Below are 17,496 nucleotides of genomic sequence, written 5' to 3' on the forward strand. Positions count from 1 at the left end.
CCTATCAGAGTACAGTGAGCTATTCCTGCTCACCCAGCTCAGCACAGTAGTCTTGTTTGCCCTGACAACGGTATACACGATTAGCCGTGATCCTATCAGAGTACAGTGAGCTATTCCTGCCCACCCAGCTCAGCACAGTAGTCTTGTTTGCCCTGACAACGGTATACACGATTAGCCGTGACCCTATCAGAGTACAGTGAGCTATTCCTGCTCACCCAGCTCAGCACAGTAGTCTTGTTTGCCCTGACAATGGTATACACGATTAGCCGTGACCCTATCAGAGTACAGTGAGCTATTCCTGCTCACCCAGCTCAGCACAGTAGTCTTGTTTGCCCTGACAACGGTATACACGATTAGCCGTGATCCTATCAGAGTACAGTGAGCTATTGTAGTAGGCCAGGCACAAGCTCAGGTTCCGCCATAGTCCCACTTTCAAAATCACATCGAACCTATTTTACATCTGTTAAGGATGTCAACGAAAGTACCCTTATACTATTTAATTATGTCTAGTTATTTTTGTTTTATTTTGGCCAAAAATAATATATTCGTTTCCTAGGCAACGGAACAATTCTTCGTACATATAAAAATAAATTTGCGGCCTAGGTAACGGAACAAGCATGCCCACGAAGATTTCTGAACTAGAAAAACATCTTCTTCTTCTATTTGCATGCGTTCCTATACCATTCATCCGATTGCGATGAAACTTTGGAGAGTTGTTGTGTGCACACCCGCGAAGGTTTCTGAATTAGAAAATTCATCTTCTTCTTCTTCTTTATTATATCTTCTTTTATTAATATGGTTCCTATACCATTCATCCGATTGCGACGAAACTTTCGTCAGTTGTTGTGGTAACACCCGCAAAGGATTCTGAATTAGTACAACCATCTTCTTCTTCATCTTTTTTTATTTGTATGGTTCCTATACCATTCATCCGATTGCAATGAAACTTTCGTCAGTTGTTGTGGTAATACCCGCAAAGGTTTCTAAATTAGTACAACCATCTTCTTCTTCTATTCGTATGCGTTCCTATACCATTCATCCGATTGCAATGAAATTTTGGTCAAGTGTTGTGCTCACGCCCGCAAAGGTTTCTGAATTGATACAACCATTTTTTTCTTCTTTTCTTCGATTTTATCTTCTTCTATTAGTATGCGTTCTTATACCATTCATCCGATTGCGATGAAATTTTGACCAGCTGTTGTGCGCACGCCCGCGAAGGTTTCTGAATTAAAAAAAAACATCACCTTCTTCTATTCGTATACGTTCCTTGACTTGATTTAAGTTGTATTATTTCAAGTTAAACTCATCTCAATACTGTTGAAGGATTATTTATTATTACAATATTATTTGAAGTATGGTTTCAAAATGTCAAAACGAGGAAATATTATGTCATTAGCTTAGCTAAAATAACTGGACACTACAGCAATCATTACGTCATTATAATAGTTTTTCATGTGTAATTTTTTTATGTCTATTGAGAGTATATAGTTCTATGGATTTATATGAGCAAAGATCGCAATGATATGGTTTTTCACCAGAGTGCGTCCTTTTATGTATTTTGAGATGACCATTGTCTGCGGATTTATGTGAGCAAACATTGCATTGAAACGGTTTTTCGCCAGTGTGTGTCCTTTTATGTGTGTTGATACCTATTATTGTCGAAAATTTAAATGAGCAAAACTCGCATTGATATAGTTTTTGATCAGAGTGCGTCCGTCTATGTGCATTGAAGCCTCTTAGTGTAGCGAACTCTGATGCACAAATACCGCATCTATATAGTTTTTCACCAGTATGAGTAGTTATATGTTTTATAAGATCAGCAAGCAACGAGAATTTGATAGAACACATATCGCATTGATATTCTTTATTATCACCAATTGGCAATACACGACGTGTATTCAAGTTTTCAAGATCTATGCATGAATCTGTATGACTTTTTAGTGTACTTGTCAAATACAGAGACTGCACTTCTTGTTTTAAATTTTGTTCGTTTATAGTTATATCTGAATGCTCCATTGTAATGTCTTGAGATTTTACAGGTGAAAAATCCAAATGTGTGATGCAATCATCTGTTTTATTAAATTTATCAAAGCTCACGGTGTCCAGTAGACTCTCATGCTTTGTGTGAGGTTCAGATGAATATGGCAGGACAGAAACCTACAAAAAATAAGATAAACCTCATATTTGATCCGAATACATAAAAATAAATGAGTAGGTAGATATTACAAAATACTAGTCATAGATAATTTTTCATAGTCTACCGCAATGTTCCTTAAGCTTTTTACATCGCGGATCACAAAAATTCAAAAAATGTTTTGCGGACCATCAACACTGGAATAAAATAATAAATATTTATATAATTAATTTCTTATTCAAAACAATTAATTTTGCAACACAGTATGCTGACGTAACAATATTTAAGTATATTAAAACAGACAAACAGTAATAAAAAAAAATAAAAAAACATATAAAATTCGATTGTTTACCGAAATAATAAAAATCATTTATTATATGAATTTTCAGTTTTGTAGATCTTCCAGAGTTGTAAAAAGGAATCTCTGGAATAAAAAAAGTTAATGTGACTTCTGCTGCTGCTTATTTGCTATAATAATTGATAACTGCAGCTTCAGCGCAGTTTCAGCAAGACGAAGCGTTGCATTCACATCCATACGGATTCTTTGTTTGATTTTGATAAGTCTCATGGTCGAAAAAGTCTTCTCTCATGAATATGTTGTCGAAAATGCAGATAATAATTTTATAGCTTTACAACTAAAAGTTGGATATGCTTCTTTCAGGGAAATTCTAAATTGACAAAAAGTTTTTGTTTTATATCTCGACATCAGAAGACAAATCGATAAGTTTTTCCTTTTCATGATTACTGAGTGAGCATGAATTAACGTCATCTATAAAAGATTGTGAATCCGCGAATTTCCTTTACGAGGATCTTCTTTATTGGAGTGACTGGAAATGACTTGTTAATTCATTGTGAACCCTCGTAGGTGCACGAGTTCTGAAAGATACTTATTACTTGAAATTTAATATAAGCTTTTAAAAATGGATTATTAACTATTTTTGGACTGCAGAAAATTTTTGCGGCCCATCCAAAAATCTTTGCAGACTACCGGTTAAGAAAAATGGCAGTGTTGCCATCTTTTCAAAGTAGAATTATAGTACAGAGCCTCCAAAATTATAGTATTTAGGGAAAAAGTATAGTACGCGTTGTTATCTGTTGAAAATGTACAGGGTTTTTGTTCCTCAGAAAAAAATAACGGAGAATTTGAGAAACTCCGAGAGCCTTCTTCATTTAAGTACTTCTTCCGACCAAAAATGCTTGGCGAAGAATTCAAGAAATTTCATTTTAAACCAAAGTCAAGGGATTTCTTTATGTTTTTTGAGAATTTTTTTTCCAAGTTCTCCAAATCTTCTTATATTGCGAAATTTAAGTACTTGCACTAATCTATCGAACGAAAATATAAAAATTTTAGTAATTTATGCATATTTTTTCCGTAATTCAAAATTATAGTATTTTGGGCGTACTATACCTGTTTTATATCGTACATAGTACGCGGACCAAAATTATAGTACAAATACTATAATTATAGTACGGTTGGCAATACTGAAATATGGACCTTACAGCTGTAGCAGAGAAGATTTCATACTGTCTATAAGCATATGATATTAGAACAGCATACCATTATAATACCATTGAAAAAATGTAATAGTTTAAGGGGAATTCGATAGCTTATACGTGTGGCGAAGGGTGGAGATAGCCTGTTAAAATCCAGCATAAACTTTGGCAGACATACGTATTTGTTTTCATTGATCAAATTAAAACCACGAATTGCAGATGGTGATTAGTTTTTAAAATTGAATTAAACCTTGCGAAACCAAACTATAATAGATAATAGTCAAAGAATCTTCGCCTATATATAAAATATCTAATATTGTGCAATAGCATCATATATAACATTGGATATTTTATAGATAGCATATTATTTATCTATTATAGTTTGGTCGAGACAGGGCTGAATAAAATAAAATAAACCAACAATATGTGAAATATGTATACTAAATCCGTCGAAAACAAATAAGTATCAACGAAAAAGTGAACACAATTTTGTCGTATTGCCCCAAATATACCAAATCTATTATGATTTGGTTTAGGTAGGGTTTAATTGGTTTCTAAAAATTGTAAATTATAGTCTTAATTCAATAAAAACAAATACGGATGAGTCGTGTGACTGACAAAGTTTAATGTGCACTTTTGTATGGCGAATCTTAACAGCCTACCTCCACCCTTCGCTACTGGCTTTACCGATATAAGTATTTTGGTCGGCAATCTTCAAATTAAGTCTGCGACAAGACGATAGAATATCATTAAATTATTATAATATTATTAACTGGTATTTTACCTGATGTACTGGTTTGTGATCGGAATACGAAGAGCCAGGTTGAGGATCTTTACCACATAATGTATCCATTGTGTCTTCAACACACTCACGCTTCACGTCAGCTGGTTGAAGGTCAGTCTCATGCTTAATAGGCGTGCGGCTGGGTGCGGGGTCCTGAAAGAAACATCTCAATAGTATGCAATCACAAAATGTAACAAGCAAAAGTGATTAAATAATAATTACCCCATGATTATCATGAGCAGGAAACTTGAAAGGCGCCTTAAAGCTTCTGATTTAATGTAGAAATTAACAACATAATAATTATGTCAGGGCATTTATTTTTATTATTTTAGTCCAATATACGTTGTCACTATTGGCAGGAAGTCACACACCGAGTGTTTATTTCAGGAATTCAGGGAAAAATTTCGTGTCCAAACCGGAGCTGAAATAACCACCTGGGCTGCGACTTATGGTGGAGTATAGTGGTTGTCATCAATGGTGAATGTGGACAATTTTCCTGGCACAATACACATGCATACAGAAACCACATAACCAATAGGTAGGATGGCAGACATGACATGGTTATTAATTTAAGAAAACAAAACATTGTGGACATAACAAATCAAAATTCAGGGCGTTTAAATATTTACTTTTATACTGAAGAGTATAAATAAGTTATTAGTTATTGTCGTTTATAATCGACTGTCACATTGACAAACGTCCTAGTGTATTACGATATTATTATACACATAAGAAGTTTACTTACTTTGATCGTCACTTCAAATTATTAATAACACATAACCACTAAATCACATGAACTCCAAGGTCTCCAAGATACGTTAAAATAATCTGAAAGAAATCTGAAACTAAGAATACTCAGACAAGTGAACACGACGGACGCGTCAGTTTGAGCACTCTCTAGCAATGACAGACAATGACAGGTCATCCATAGAGAACGGGAGGGCGGAAAGGTAGGACCAGTGGTGAAATGTATCGGCTTCCTTCTTCAGTGGACAATGGTTTGGCTTGTCGCATGATGAATCCTAGAAGCGTAGAACGTAGAGTTGTAGAAGTTATACCTATATGCGAGTGAAAAGATAACGAATAGTCCAAAATTATAAGTAGGTACCAAGGTGTTTTGCTTTAGATTTCTGCTTGAATGACTTTTTGACATTAAATTTAATTGGGGTTCTTTACCTAAAAAAAGTGATACCTACTAAAACTAACCTCAAAACTGCAATTTGCGTCATTGGAATGTTCGTGCTTGATATAAGTAAATTTGTCATTGTTTGTTGAAGTCGTCGATGGCATATCAAGCCACACCAGATTCGGGATTCCGCCTGTGTTGGATTCGCCTTCGCTAGGGTCGTTTTTTGTGTCCGTTGTACGATTTGTTGAACCATCGACCCAAATGAGATTCGGCATTTTTCTTTCCATACTACATATTATTTTCTGTTCATGTGGTTCGCGTTTTATTTCCATTTCACGTTTGCACCCTATGAACACTCTATTTACGGTGAAATTGACGCGATTGCGTTTAGAGATGACAGCATAGACTAATATACTTTGATGACAGTATCTGCTTCAGTATTGCCAACATCATGTTACCGAATTGCCACTGTTTGTAGGAATTTTTACACATTTTTAAATTATTGGTTAAAATTTTCCAGCTATGGGTAGACGCAGAATAAAATGTGAATAAATTATGCACAAACATAAAATACTGTATTGTAGCGCTACAACTGTCCGCAGCAAAATTAAATTTAAAGAATGGTTAGAAAAAATATTGCACTCGGACTATGTTCTCTTTAAAGACATTCCAAGTCTCGGGGCCACTTAGTACCTCGGGGCCCCACGCGTCTGCTTAGTCCAGACACACCCCTGTACCTACATATATATTGTCATAATATAAATAAAATAACATAAATATAATATTAAAGTTTCTTCTAAGCAGCTGTTATTTACACAAATTGGATAAAATAACAATTTTTATAATAATATGTAGCTTATGGCACGATGCTCAATCGAAATGTTACTGTATGCAATGTTTATCAAATAAAATCGTTGGTTATCATCATTAGTTTTTCTATCTACGTAACTCTGATTTTTCTTATAAGACAACACTGAATGCAAAGTTGCCGGTTGGCCGGTTGTCGCGTTGGCACAAAAGTTTTTCACACGTAATTATGAATTGGTCTTTAAAGTTTTAGACGGAATGGATGTTAGACGCGAAATAGATGAATACAATTCGGATACGGAATTACAGACCTTCTGTGATGTACCAATTGAGAATTCAAACAGTCTGTTGCGGCACACTTCTGTAAAACAAGAAAATACAGACGATTCCGTTTGCGGGTTTGAGGTTAGTTTCATTAGATAAGTACACTGTTGGTGTTTTGTAATGCATAATTTATTCATGTAACACAATGACACCAAGCCATTAAAAGAAATCAATTTGTGAGTTGCATTTAAGACAGAGACCTTCGACTTGCATATATATTACACGTCATACTAGAACAAGTGAAACACTAAAACGCAACACAATCTAATAATTCCGCGCTGACCTTTGTATTAACACGATATGTTTTGAATTATATATAGCGTTATAGTGCCTGTACACGTGTATGGGTTTACTTGCACGAATAGTGTGTATTTTAAGCCATCGCGATAATAGCTTCAGTGCTTACACGTAAAAGTGCTGTGCAGCCGCAGATATCGCTCATTTCAATTGTCGCGTGAAAATTAAGAAGCTTCTTAACTTTTTTGAACCATGTATACAAACTTTCAACTTGCACGATAATATGTGTTATTTTTTTGTTATGACCGCGATAATACATATTATCAGCAGTAAATCCATGCACGTCTAAACGGGGTATTAACCGCGAATCAAATTTAGATGCATGTCGCTTACTGTCACGCTGTCGCGGCTACAAATTTAGTTTTTGGTTTTTCATTTTGCAGAATATTTTGAACGGTCACCATCTCTGTCAATTCACATTATTATAGGTATAGTTTTCAAAACTATTTGAAGAACGTTAGTTATGTATTTAATATAAATAAAATGCATATTATGATACAAAAGTAACTATTAAAAATAGTATATTCTTTAACACATGTTTAAGTTTATATCATATTTTTACACACCCAGGAGGATAAGCCAGTAAACATTAATTTCGTGTTCCCAGTTCATGCCTCACATACCTATATGTTTTATATTATTTTGTTTTTTTGTTCAGTGCACGACTAACATCGCTAACATAAAGGTCGAAACTATTTGTCAGACGGATAACTCTACTGGAGATTTCAACGAAGATGAAATCCGTCCATTGAGATATGATGAACGTGTAGCTGGGCCTAATTATTCTCAATGTGGACCAGTAAATCAGGTATCACTGATATTTGTTGAATCTTTAACGTTGCATTGTGTTTATTAAATCATTTGCCACTTTTCTTTGTAGGTTTTTGACAAACCTTATAAGACCGAGTTGGTATTAATTTACGTACTCCCACGTCGGTACTCCATCTGTAATTCTGTCGCACAGAATACATTAATGATTTGAATTCAGATTCCAAAGTCATACCGGTCAAAAGATCATCACACTTTTTACAGGCGCCAGCAAATTGAGTAGAATTCTACAAAAGGCACATGCGCATCTATTCTATACACAAGACTGCTTTCGACCGCTACGGCAACTATCTAAGGTAGGTTTGTATCGATGTATTATCACTTACCGTAACAATTAAAATAAGTTAGCCATATAAACAGTTAAAACTGTCTATCTCACTCTAAAATTTACCACAGCCAAAAGAAGTGATGTTAAAACATATCACTTTTTGTCACAATTACAACTACTTTATTGTAATTGTTACAACAAGTGCCAATACTTCGATACAAATCTACCCTAGATAGCTGCCGTAGCGGCCGAAAGCAGCCTTGTGTATAGAATAGATGCGATGGTTATTTTATTATTTTCAATTACATTTTAATATAGTAATATGGTAATAATGGCGTTGGTTATATAAATAATGAATAATATGTTTAATTAATCACTAACCTAATATTACTCGCTTCTAATGTTTCGACTTCTAATCGATTCAAATTCAATCCCACAAGACCTATCAGATGTTGGTATCAAAAATATAGTAATGCAATGTGTTCTACGACAGTGAAACACACATTATAGACGTGCAATGGTGTATGCTTCAAATACACCAACATTGAATGAGCGTCAGTGCATAAACCGAGAGCAGTTGTCAGAACGAATGAAAAGCTTATAATGACGCATTCTTGACACGTGTTTAAGTTTATCCCTTGTTCTTCTACACTCAAGAATATTACCCGTTAGGTATTTGAGTTCCCATTAATTTTGTGTTCCCTGTTCCTTTTCCATAAACACCACATCACAGAATATGCCTTCGTTTATATTCCATTTTGTGGTATGGTACAAGGTTTTTTCAGAGATTCCATTTTATTTAACACCAATAATATTGAACATATATAATTTTGAAAACACTTCTGAGAAAATAATATAACCAATAGAAAAAATCTTTTTTGAAAAAATTCGACACCCGGCAGGGACCAAACCTGCATGCACATAGTCAACAATGCTATAGGTACCATACTTAATTGCAACGTATTTTAACTAAAGGCTCTTGAAGGCTCTGAAGCGCTTTCCAAATCGAGTTACTATTGGCGATCGGTTTTTGTATTTTAAATCAAAGTAGGTATTAATTACTTTAATTACTAACTGACGTTAAATTCTTACATACGAATGTTACATTTTTAACCTACTGTTATTCGCTAAAGGGTGGTTCTGTGAAGATTCATTCCTCTTTATCATAATCTTAAATAACTATTAAACTCATATTTGGAGTATATTATATACTGTAATTATATATGTATCTATATATATATTGACCATCTCTGAACCTAATAAGATTAGATTAGAGGTTTGTTTTTATGAGAAATGGATGAAAGCCACTTGCTCAAACTAATATGTTCATACTCTGACGCATACACAAACTAAAAAAAACAATATGTGTAGTTGCCAGATCCAGGATTCAAACCTTGGATCCTTGGCGTTATAGGCCGACGCCTTAACCGCACGTACATTGTGAGCGTAATTATAAGAAAAATCTGTAGGAATTAGATTCACAGCTACGACTGAAGACATTGCGACACTCGCAACAAATATAGTTTTGACAATAAGGTTCTATCAACAGTAAAGTTATGGGTGGTAAAGTGTTCTTCGTCAATTATTGCTACAAGATACTTCTACCTAGTTTTGGGAAATAAAAAATTATGACTATACATTTGAAACGGTGGAATACCACATTGCCTAATATCCAACATTACTACACAATATTTTATTTTTGATAAACTTTTTTTTTATTCAACGAATAATTCACAAGATTTAAGAGTGTTACATTCTATTTATTGAACTTACATAATTTTGAAAACATTTCTGAGAAAATATATTATAACCAATAAAAAAACTTATTTTGAATTTTTTTTTGTGAATCATTCGTTGAATAAAAAAAATAGTTAAATAAAAAGTATGTATGTTCAATATTTTATTTATTTTTTTAATCGAAATCAAAACCTCTAATATTTTTGTAGATTTCTACCCAACGATGTTTCACAGAACGACACAATAACTATGAGAGTACACTGGCTATCATCAATGAGGACACATTTAACAAAGGGGGTATTCCCCTAAACCACGCATCATCTGCATCGAAAGAAATCCAAGATGCGATGGTAGAGCATTCAGATATTACTATAGATGAACAAAATATCAAACAAGAATTGCAGAAAATATATTTTCCGAAGGAGGTACGTATTAAATTAAAAATAGTAATACATTTTATTAGAAGTAATACATTTTATTTGCAGTGTTTGTTACGCAGTAATTGAATACTCAAAGACACTAAGAACCCATAATATTTCATGCACGATGTCTAGAAAAGATGAAAATCAGAACATGACTCATATTGTTGTCTATTGTTTCATCATATCTAGTTTTTTAAAAACGCATAAAACATCGTGTCCTGGTAAAAAGCCATTTACATGCGATTTTTGCTCATTCAGATGCTCGCTAAGAAAATAGATTATCTATATATATAAAATGAATATTTGTTTGTTTGTCCGGTATGCGCTCCTACACCATTCATCCGATTGCGATGAAACTTTGGTGAACTATTGTGTGCACACCCGCGGAGGTTTTTGAAGTAAAAAAACCATCTTATTCTTCTTCTTCATTCTTTCTTCGTTTATTCATATGGTTCCTATACCATTCATCTGATTGCGATGCAACTTTGATGAGTTGTTGTGTGCATACCCGTGGAGGTTTCTGAATTTAAAAAACTATCGTCCTTTTCTTCATACTATCTTCTTTTATTCGTACGGTTCCTATACCATTTATACGATTGCGATGAAACATTGGGGAGTTGCTGTATGCACGCCTGCGAAGGTTCCATCATCATCCTTCATCATCATTCATCCAAAAACCATCTCCTTCATTTTATCTTTTTTTATTCGTATGGTTCTTATACCATTTATCCGATTGCGATGAAACTTTCGTCAGTTGTTGTGCGTACACCCGCGATGGTTTCTGAATTAGTTTAATCATATTTTTTTTATTCGTATGGCTCCTATACTATTCACCCGATTGCAATGAAACTTTCGTCAGTTGTTGTGCGCACACCCGCGAAGATTTCTGAAATAGTACAATCATCTTCTATTCTATCTTCTTCTATTGCGTTCCTATATCAACTTTGGAAAATCTATTCTCACATGGACAGCTGTATGTGGCCTGCTCACGCGCTGGAAAACCTTCTGATTTATGCGTATACGCACCAATCAGACAAACAAAAAATATTGTGTATCCAAAAGCACTTCAATAAACAGAATTAAAACACTTTATTTCTTTGATTGGCGTTGCAACGCATGCCAGGTACTCGCTAGTAACCAATAAAAATAATCTTTTTTGATTTTTTTTTGTGAATTATTCGTTGAATAAAAAAAATAGTTAATGGAAAATTATTAGCAATCCAAGTAAATTACAACAAAAAATCTTGGAGTGATCCGTGACGTTGGTGAGTAAAATAGTAATACTTACTTTAATTTCAAACGCAAAAGCCGATCGACAATAGTCACTCAATTTGGAAAGCGCTTTAGAGTGTATTATGTGCCATTATTTAAAATTTGTCGCAATTAAGTATGTGCGCCTATAGAATAATGGTATAAGTTCATGGGCGCGAAACCTGATAGATGCGGATTCGATTCCTGCTGGGTGTCTTACTTTTTTCAAAATTGATTTTTTCTATTGGCTTTAATATATTTTCTTAAAAATGTTTTCAAAATTATGTATGTTCAATATTTTATTTATTTTTAATCGAATATAAAACCTCTGATATTTTTGTAGATTCCTACCCAACAATGTTTCACAGAACGACACAATAGCTATGAGACTACACTGGCTATCATCAATGAGGACACATTTAACAAAGGGGGTATTCCCCTAAACCACGCATCATCTGCATCGAAAGAAATCCAAGATACGATGGTAGAGCATTCAGATATTACTATAGATGAACAAAATATCAAACAAGAATTGCAAAAAATATATTTTCCGAAGGAGGTGCGTATTAAGTTAAAAAAAGTAAGACATTTTCCACGTAATTTTATTTGCAGTGTTTGTTACGCAGTATTTGAATGCTCAATGACACTAAGTAGTCATAATATTTCATGCACGATGTCTAGAAAAGATGAAAATCAGAACATGGCTCATAATATTGTTCAAAAAAAGCCTAAAACATCACATCCTGGTAAAAAGCCATTTAAATGCGACTATTGCTCATTCAGATGCTCGATACGTGGTAATCTCAAGAAACATGAAAGGATTCATGCTGCTGAAAAACAGTATCAATGCAATGTTTGCTCATATAAAACCTCACGCATCGATCATATTAAAACCCATATGAAGACACATACTGGTGAAAAACCATATCAATGCGATGTTTGTTCTATTAATTTTTCACGGAAAGATAATCTCAAAGTGCATATGAAATCACATAGTGATAAAATACGTGGTGGTGGAAGATCACCAAATGATAAAAAACCATTTAAATGCGATGTGTGCTCATTTAAGTGTTCGTTGTTTAGAAATCTCAAAGAGCATAAAATTATACATAGTGGTGAAAAACCGTTTAAATGCGACGTTTGCTCATACATATGTGCGCGGCTCAATAATCTCAAATCGCATAAGACGATACATACAGGGGAAAAACCATATAAATGCGATGTTTGTCAATACAGATGCTCGCGTGTCGATCATCTCAAATCGCATAAAAAAAGACTGCATACTGGCGAAAAATCCTAGAAATAAAATATGTATTCTCAGTTGCCTCAAAAAACATTTAATTACACTTAATAAAAATTATATCAATGCGATGTATGTCTATTGAGATTATTTTTGCACCTAAGAAATGTCACGTGGCATAAAAAGAAGTCATACTAAACTACCAAGCAGCCATGTAAATGTGTTCCTTTTATAAACTAATGCGATTCGCAAAACAAAATGGCGTATTGAGTGAGTTTGATTTTGTTTTGAAAAAATACATGTCTTTTTGGCAGAAATCGAACCTTTACTTACGGTTTCAGAGTTAAAAGCTCTTCTATCATCGCCACCGTCGGGTATACTAATAACTCGTACTACTTAACAAAAATTATATAAGTAAATGTAATAATTTCTCGTGTCAATGATGATTAACAAGTAAATTTAAAAATACAAATAAGTAGTCAAGTATAAATACCGTCTGTACGTTAGTCGGACATATCCACGGATATTTGCTTCATTTATATACCCAATTTCTAATAAAAATCTATCAAAAAATGACACATCCAAACTGTCATACTTGTAAATTCGATACAAACCTACTTATTTTTTCTTCGAAAACCCGTTGGCAATGTATGTACCTATAAAAAAGGTGCACAATCCGGTTGGCTAAGAAATAAGATTCGATCGCTTGTCTCGTCTCATAACCAATAAACTATATGTTAAAAAAATACCGTAGTTCGCGAACTAGGTAGGTAACCAGTTCGCGAGACTCGTTTTCATGAAACTACATATGAAAAAAATACTCGAACTAAACTATGGCAGTGCGTCTTCCCACCCTCGTTTTCTCCTATACTGCGCTCGCAGATCTATTTCGCGGTGAACTACAAATGTAGTTCGCCTGGCAGCGTGTCCTCCCACCTCGTTTCTTCCTATACTGGGCGCGCAGATCTAGTTCGTGAACTAGAAATGCAGTTTGCCTGGCAGCGCGTCCTCTCGCCCTCTTTTTTTCATAAATACTGCGTGCACAAATCAAGTTCGCGAACTAGACGAACTGCATAATCGCCATATTATGACACGGGGCCGGTTCTTTCGCTGGCTATAGATTCGTTAAAAAAGATTCGTACGTTCGCGAACGACGCATATCTAGTATACAACATAATACCTAGCTAATAATTTATTGAGATGAAGATTGCTAAACAAAAATTACCAGGACACGTGCTGCAAAAATAAGAATGTCGTACGACACACGAAATGAAAACCGAATAACAAAATAGGTAAATATTTTTGGTCATTCAAACATCATACTGATACCACTTAAAGTATCACGTCCCAAAAAAGTGTCTCTTCTCGAGCATAATCCTCAATTTGACTGATGATTCCACAAGCGAGTCAGAAAGTACTTCAAGAAAAATGATGACGTAATATGTACGATAAGTTAAAAATAACTGTAAAGGTACGTTGTCAGTATGTACTCGTCCGGAATATACTGTTCGGTATTTTGGCCATGGACAATTGAGTACCTTGGTATCAAAGTGGGACATAAGCCATTTACAAAATTTTACAGGAGACTGACAAACATGTGTGAAAAGTGACCGTTTTTCATATAACATACCAACTTTAAACTCAAAAATCTCTATGAAAACTACCGTTTTTGATACTTTTGGTGGATTTTTTGAAAAGAGCATCACTTGCACTACCATAATCAATTAAAACATGAATTTAGTCGGAGGTGGCGTATGTCCCACTTTGATACCAAGGTACTCAATTATTATACTTGCAGCGCCAGCACTTCTCTTAAATTAATATACATACTGTTACACCCCATAATTGACATTCCTCCCCTAGTATTAAATAATTATTAAATAAAAGTAAACTGAACTGTAACCCTGAGATCTTGAAACGGTTTAATAAAACATCTAATCAAATTCCTTGCTCAGCTGTTCAAATAACTTATTTCTAGGTGTGAAATCCTTCGTCCGGGATGTGAAAGTAACATGCTGGACGAAGATGGAAAGTAAATACCTAAATGTAACGATAAACTATGAAAGATGATGTATGAAATCAATAGTTTAAGAATATAATAAATTTCTTTGCAATATATAAAATATGTACAAGAGTATGAAATAAAATGTTTATGTGTAAGTTTTAATAAAGAAATTGTGTAAATAAATATGTAAGTGATGAATGGATCGTGCAAAGCAATTGAGATGTGAGCCAAAAGGGAATTATAATTAAGAATGTGCTGTAATTAATAAATATGTAATCTAACATGTATAGCATGATTACCAAAGAAAGTTATAGTATTAAATAGTAGCTTCATTCTTACAAACTGTGAATTCATGATATTTTAGAAAGAACCGCGTATTAAATAATTTAAATCTAATCGCTCAGTGCAAATGCACAAACGACAAAGACTGCGTTTGCATTGGTGCGCGCTGAGCATACGTACCAGTGTTGCCAACCGTACTCTAACTATAGTACAATACTATAATTTTGAAACCGCAAAAAATGTAAAATACTATAATTTTATGCAAATATCACAAAAATAAGGTCCATTTACCTGGATCACCCAATGTTAAAACTCCAACTTTTTTTGGGTGCATTTGTTTGTGCATCGTTAGCGCACGTTTGTGCATATATAATAACAGAAAAATTCCAATTTCAAATTGGGTGTTCCAGCTAAACGTTTGGTCCTCTAGTGACTTGATACTTGAACCAATAAATTAGCCTTAAATTTTTTTTGTTAAATGCATCTGATTATGTATATTTATGTTAACTTTGAACACGATTTTTTAAATTTCTATCTCTTATATTAGGCTAGTAATTTGATTTTGAGCGGCCGTCATGTTTTAAAACCAAACATTTTTTTCCCACATTTTTTAATTACACAACTTTGAGTAATTTAATTACATGATTTTTCATGAAGTTTTTATTGTTTTTTCATTTAAATTACGCGAAAAATTCGCATTTTTCCATTTTCACTAAGTACCCCGTGAAAATATCCCGAACAAAAACGACCGCATCCGTTTGGAACATCCAGTCAAAAGAGTCTATACAAAATAGCCAAAACGGTGTAATGCTCACTTAATATGTCGGTTTATAATAGACTACCTTAAAATTGATATTTTGATTACACAAAAGTGTCAAAATTACAAAAACATTCAACATTCTTAACATTTATCTTTTTATTTATGATTTTGAATAGATCAATGTCAGTTGCATACGGGAAAAGCAGTAATTAATAATTATTCTTAGGTACCTACTGTTTTTTAACAATATGATCCGTAATAAAAATAAATAAGTTATTAGAATACAATTAGGTATGCATATTTTTGAAAAATGCAATATATTTTTATGCAACGATATTTTTTTCAAAAGATAATATTGGAATGACATTTATATTTATTTTGTATATAGGAGTTACCTTGCAGGCACTTAACTCTTCCTAACAATATTTGCATAGGTATTATGATTTTTTTCTTTTTATCTGTGTCTCCAGATGGTGTAATGCTTGTAGTTCTGGTAAGTATTATGTTAGGAGAGAAGTGTTAGACAAAAACTTCATATTATGCTCTTCAGAATCGATATCAAATGAAGTTTTGTAGGTACTTAAAAAAGTTATTGCCTCTGACGGCTTCGACAATTGTTTCACGCAAATGGTTTTCTTCTGAATGTGTGAGTTTATGAGTTCTTAAACAACGTACCGACCTACATATCTGTTTACATTTATATTTAAATTCATCACGTTTATGAGTTTTTAAATGACATATTTGTTTACATTTAAAATGAAATTGATCACACGCAAATGGTTTTTCTCCTGTTTCGTTTTATGAACTTTAAGATAATGTTGTGCCGAGGCTCCGTATAGGTAGTCAATTTATTTAAAAGGTTATTCACCATTAAGTATCTTTACATGTGTTTGAAGATTACTCCGTCGCGAGCATCCAAATGAACATACATTGCATTTATAAGATTTTTCACGAGTATGTTCTATATATGTATATATTCATTTCATGTGTTTTAAGACAACTAAGTCGCACGCACTTATATGAATATACATCGCATTTTAAAGGTTTTTCACCAGAATTGGTCATTTGTTTGTTTTTAAGATGACTAAGTTGCGAGCATCTATATGAGCATACATTGCATTTATAAGGTTTTTCACCAGTCACTAAAAATGCCGGCGCGGCTTAAGAGTTGGCCTATTGCATCGAGGGTCTCAGGTTCTAATCCTCGGTCAAGCAAGCATATTATTCGCGAGAATCTATATGAACATACATTGCATTTATTAGATTTTCTTCAGAATGCGTCATTGTGTCTTTTTTAAATTTAATTCGCGAGCATCTATATGAACACAAATCGCATTTGTGAGGGTGTGCACCAGTATTAATTGTCATTCAACATATTTTAAGACTACAAGGTGTTTTCAAATGACATATTTGATTACATTTCAAATCACAATCATCACACGCAACTGGTTTTTCTCCTCAATGTGTAAGTTTATGAGTTCTTAAAAAACGTATTCAATACGTTGCTGCCAAAAGTTGGTAAGTCGATAGTTTAGGTATTTTGAGCTTACCACGGATAAGATGTCTATACTTATATACGTTTGCTAAGAAAAAAATCAAGATCATCCGATTTTTAGAACATTGTATTTTTAGCTATACATTATGTTGATAAAAATACGTAACTCTTGATTTTTCAATTTCCCAACATCAAAAGACTGTAGAGATGTTTACAGTATTAATCTAGAATTATGTAAC

At 33.7% G+C, this 17,496-nt stretch overlaps 2 protein-coding genes across 2 annotated transcripts; one reads left to right on the forward strand and one right to left on the reverse strand.

Moving 5' to 3' along the window:
- Nucleotides 1–528: 528 nt before the first annotated feature.
- LOC147080088 (uncharacterized) lies at nucleotides 529–5,977 on the reverse strand. Its single transcript, XM_085959063.1, has 3 exons — nucleotides 5,619–5,977; nucleotides 4,413–4,565; nucleotides 529–2,157 (listed from the first exon to the last, which is right to left on the reverse strand). The coding sequence occupies exons 1-3, from the start codon at nucleotides 5,871–5,873 to the stop codon at nucleotides 1,438–1,440; spliced, it is 1,128 nt and encodes a 375-aa protein (XP_085815189.1). The 5' UTR covers nucleotides 5,874–5,977; the 3' UTR covers nucleotides 529–1,437.
- A 560-nt stretch (nucleotides 5,978–6,537) lies between these two features.
- Nucleotides 6,538–13,439, forward strand: LOC147080089 (uncharacterized). The gene is made up of 4 exons (XM_085959154.1): nucleotides 6,538–6,753; nucleotides 7,628–7,777; nucleotides 10,012–10,227; nucleotides 11,819–13,439. The coding sequence occupies exons 1-4, from the start codon at nucleotides 6,607–6,609 to the stop codon at nucleotides 12,773–12,775; spliced, it is 1,470 nt and encodes a 489-aa protein (XP_085815280.1). The 5' UTR covers nucleotides 6,538–6,606; the 3' UTR covers nucleotides 12,776–13,439.
- The last annotated feature ends 4,057 nt before the right edge of the window (nucleotides 13,440–17,496 follow it).

The sequence above is a fragment of the Rhyacophila brunnea genome, unplaced genomic scaffold, assembly GCF_057557595.1.
Source record: "Rhyacophila brunnea isolate RB1 unplaced genomic scaffold, BYU_Rbru_1.0 scaffold_1, whole genome shotgun sequence".
Taxonomy (NCBI): domain Eukaryota; kingdom Metazoa; phylum Arthropoda; class Insecta; order Trichoptera; family Rhyacophilidae; genus Rhyacophila; species Rhyacophila brunnea.

Excerpts from the sequence above, each read along its gene's own strand:
- LOC147080088 (XM_085959063.1), bottom strand. The coding sequence starts at position 5,873 with ATGGAAATAAAACGCGAACCACATGAACAGAAAATAATATGTAGTATG. Across the intron at positions 4,566-5,618 it reads ACGCAAATTGCAGTTTTGAG|GACCCCGCACCCAGCCGCAC; the intron begins GTTAGTTTTAGT and ends TGTTTCTTTCAG. Across the intron at positions 2,158-4,412 it reads ATCACAAACCAGTACATCAG|GTTTCTGTCCTGCCATATTC; the intron begins GTAAAATACCAG and ends TATTTTTTGTAG.
- LOC147080089 (XM_085959154.1), top strand. The coding sequence starts at position 6,607 with ATGGATGTTAGACGCGAAATAGATGAATACAATTCGGATACGGAATTA. Across the intron at positions 7,778-10,011 it reads AATGTGGACCAGTAAATCAG|ATTTCTACCCAACGATGTTT; the intron begins GTATCACTGATA and ends ATATTTTTGTAG. Across the intron at positions 10,228-11,818 it reads AAATATATTTTCCGAAGGAG|ATTCCTACCCAACAATGTTT; the intron begins GTACGTATTAAA and ends ATATTTTTGTAG.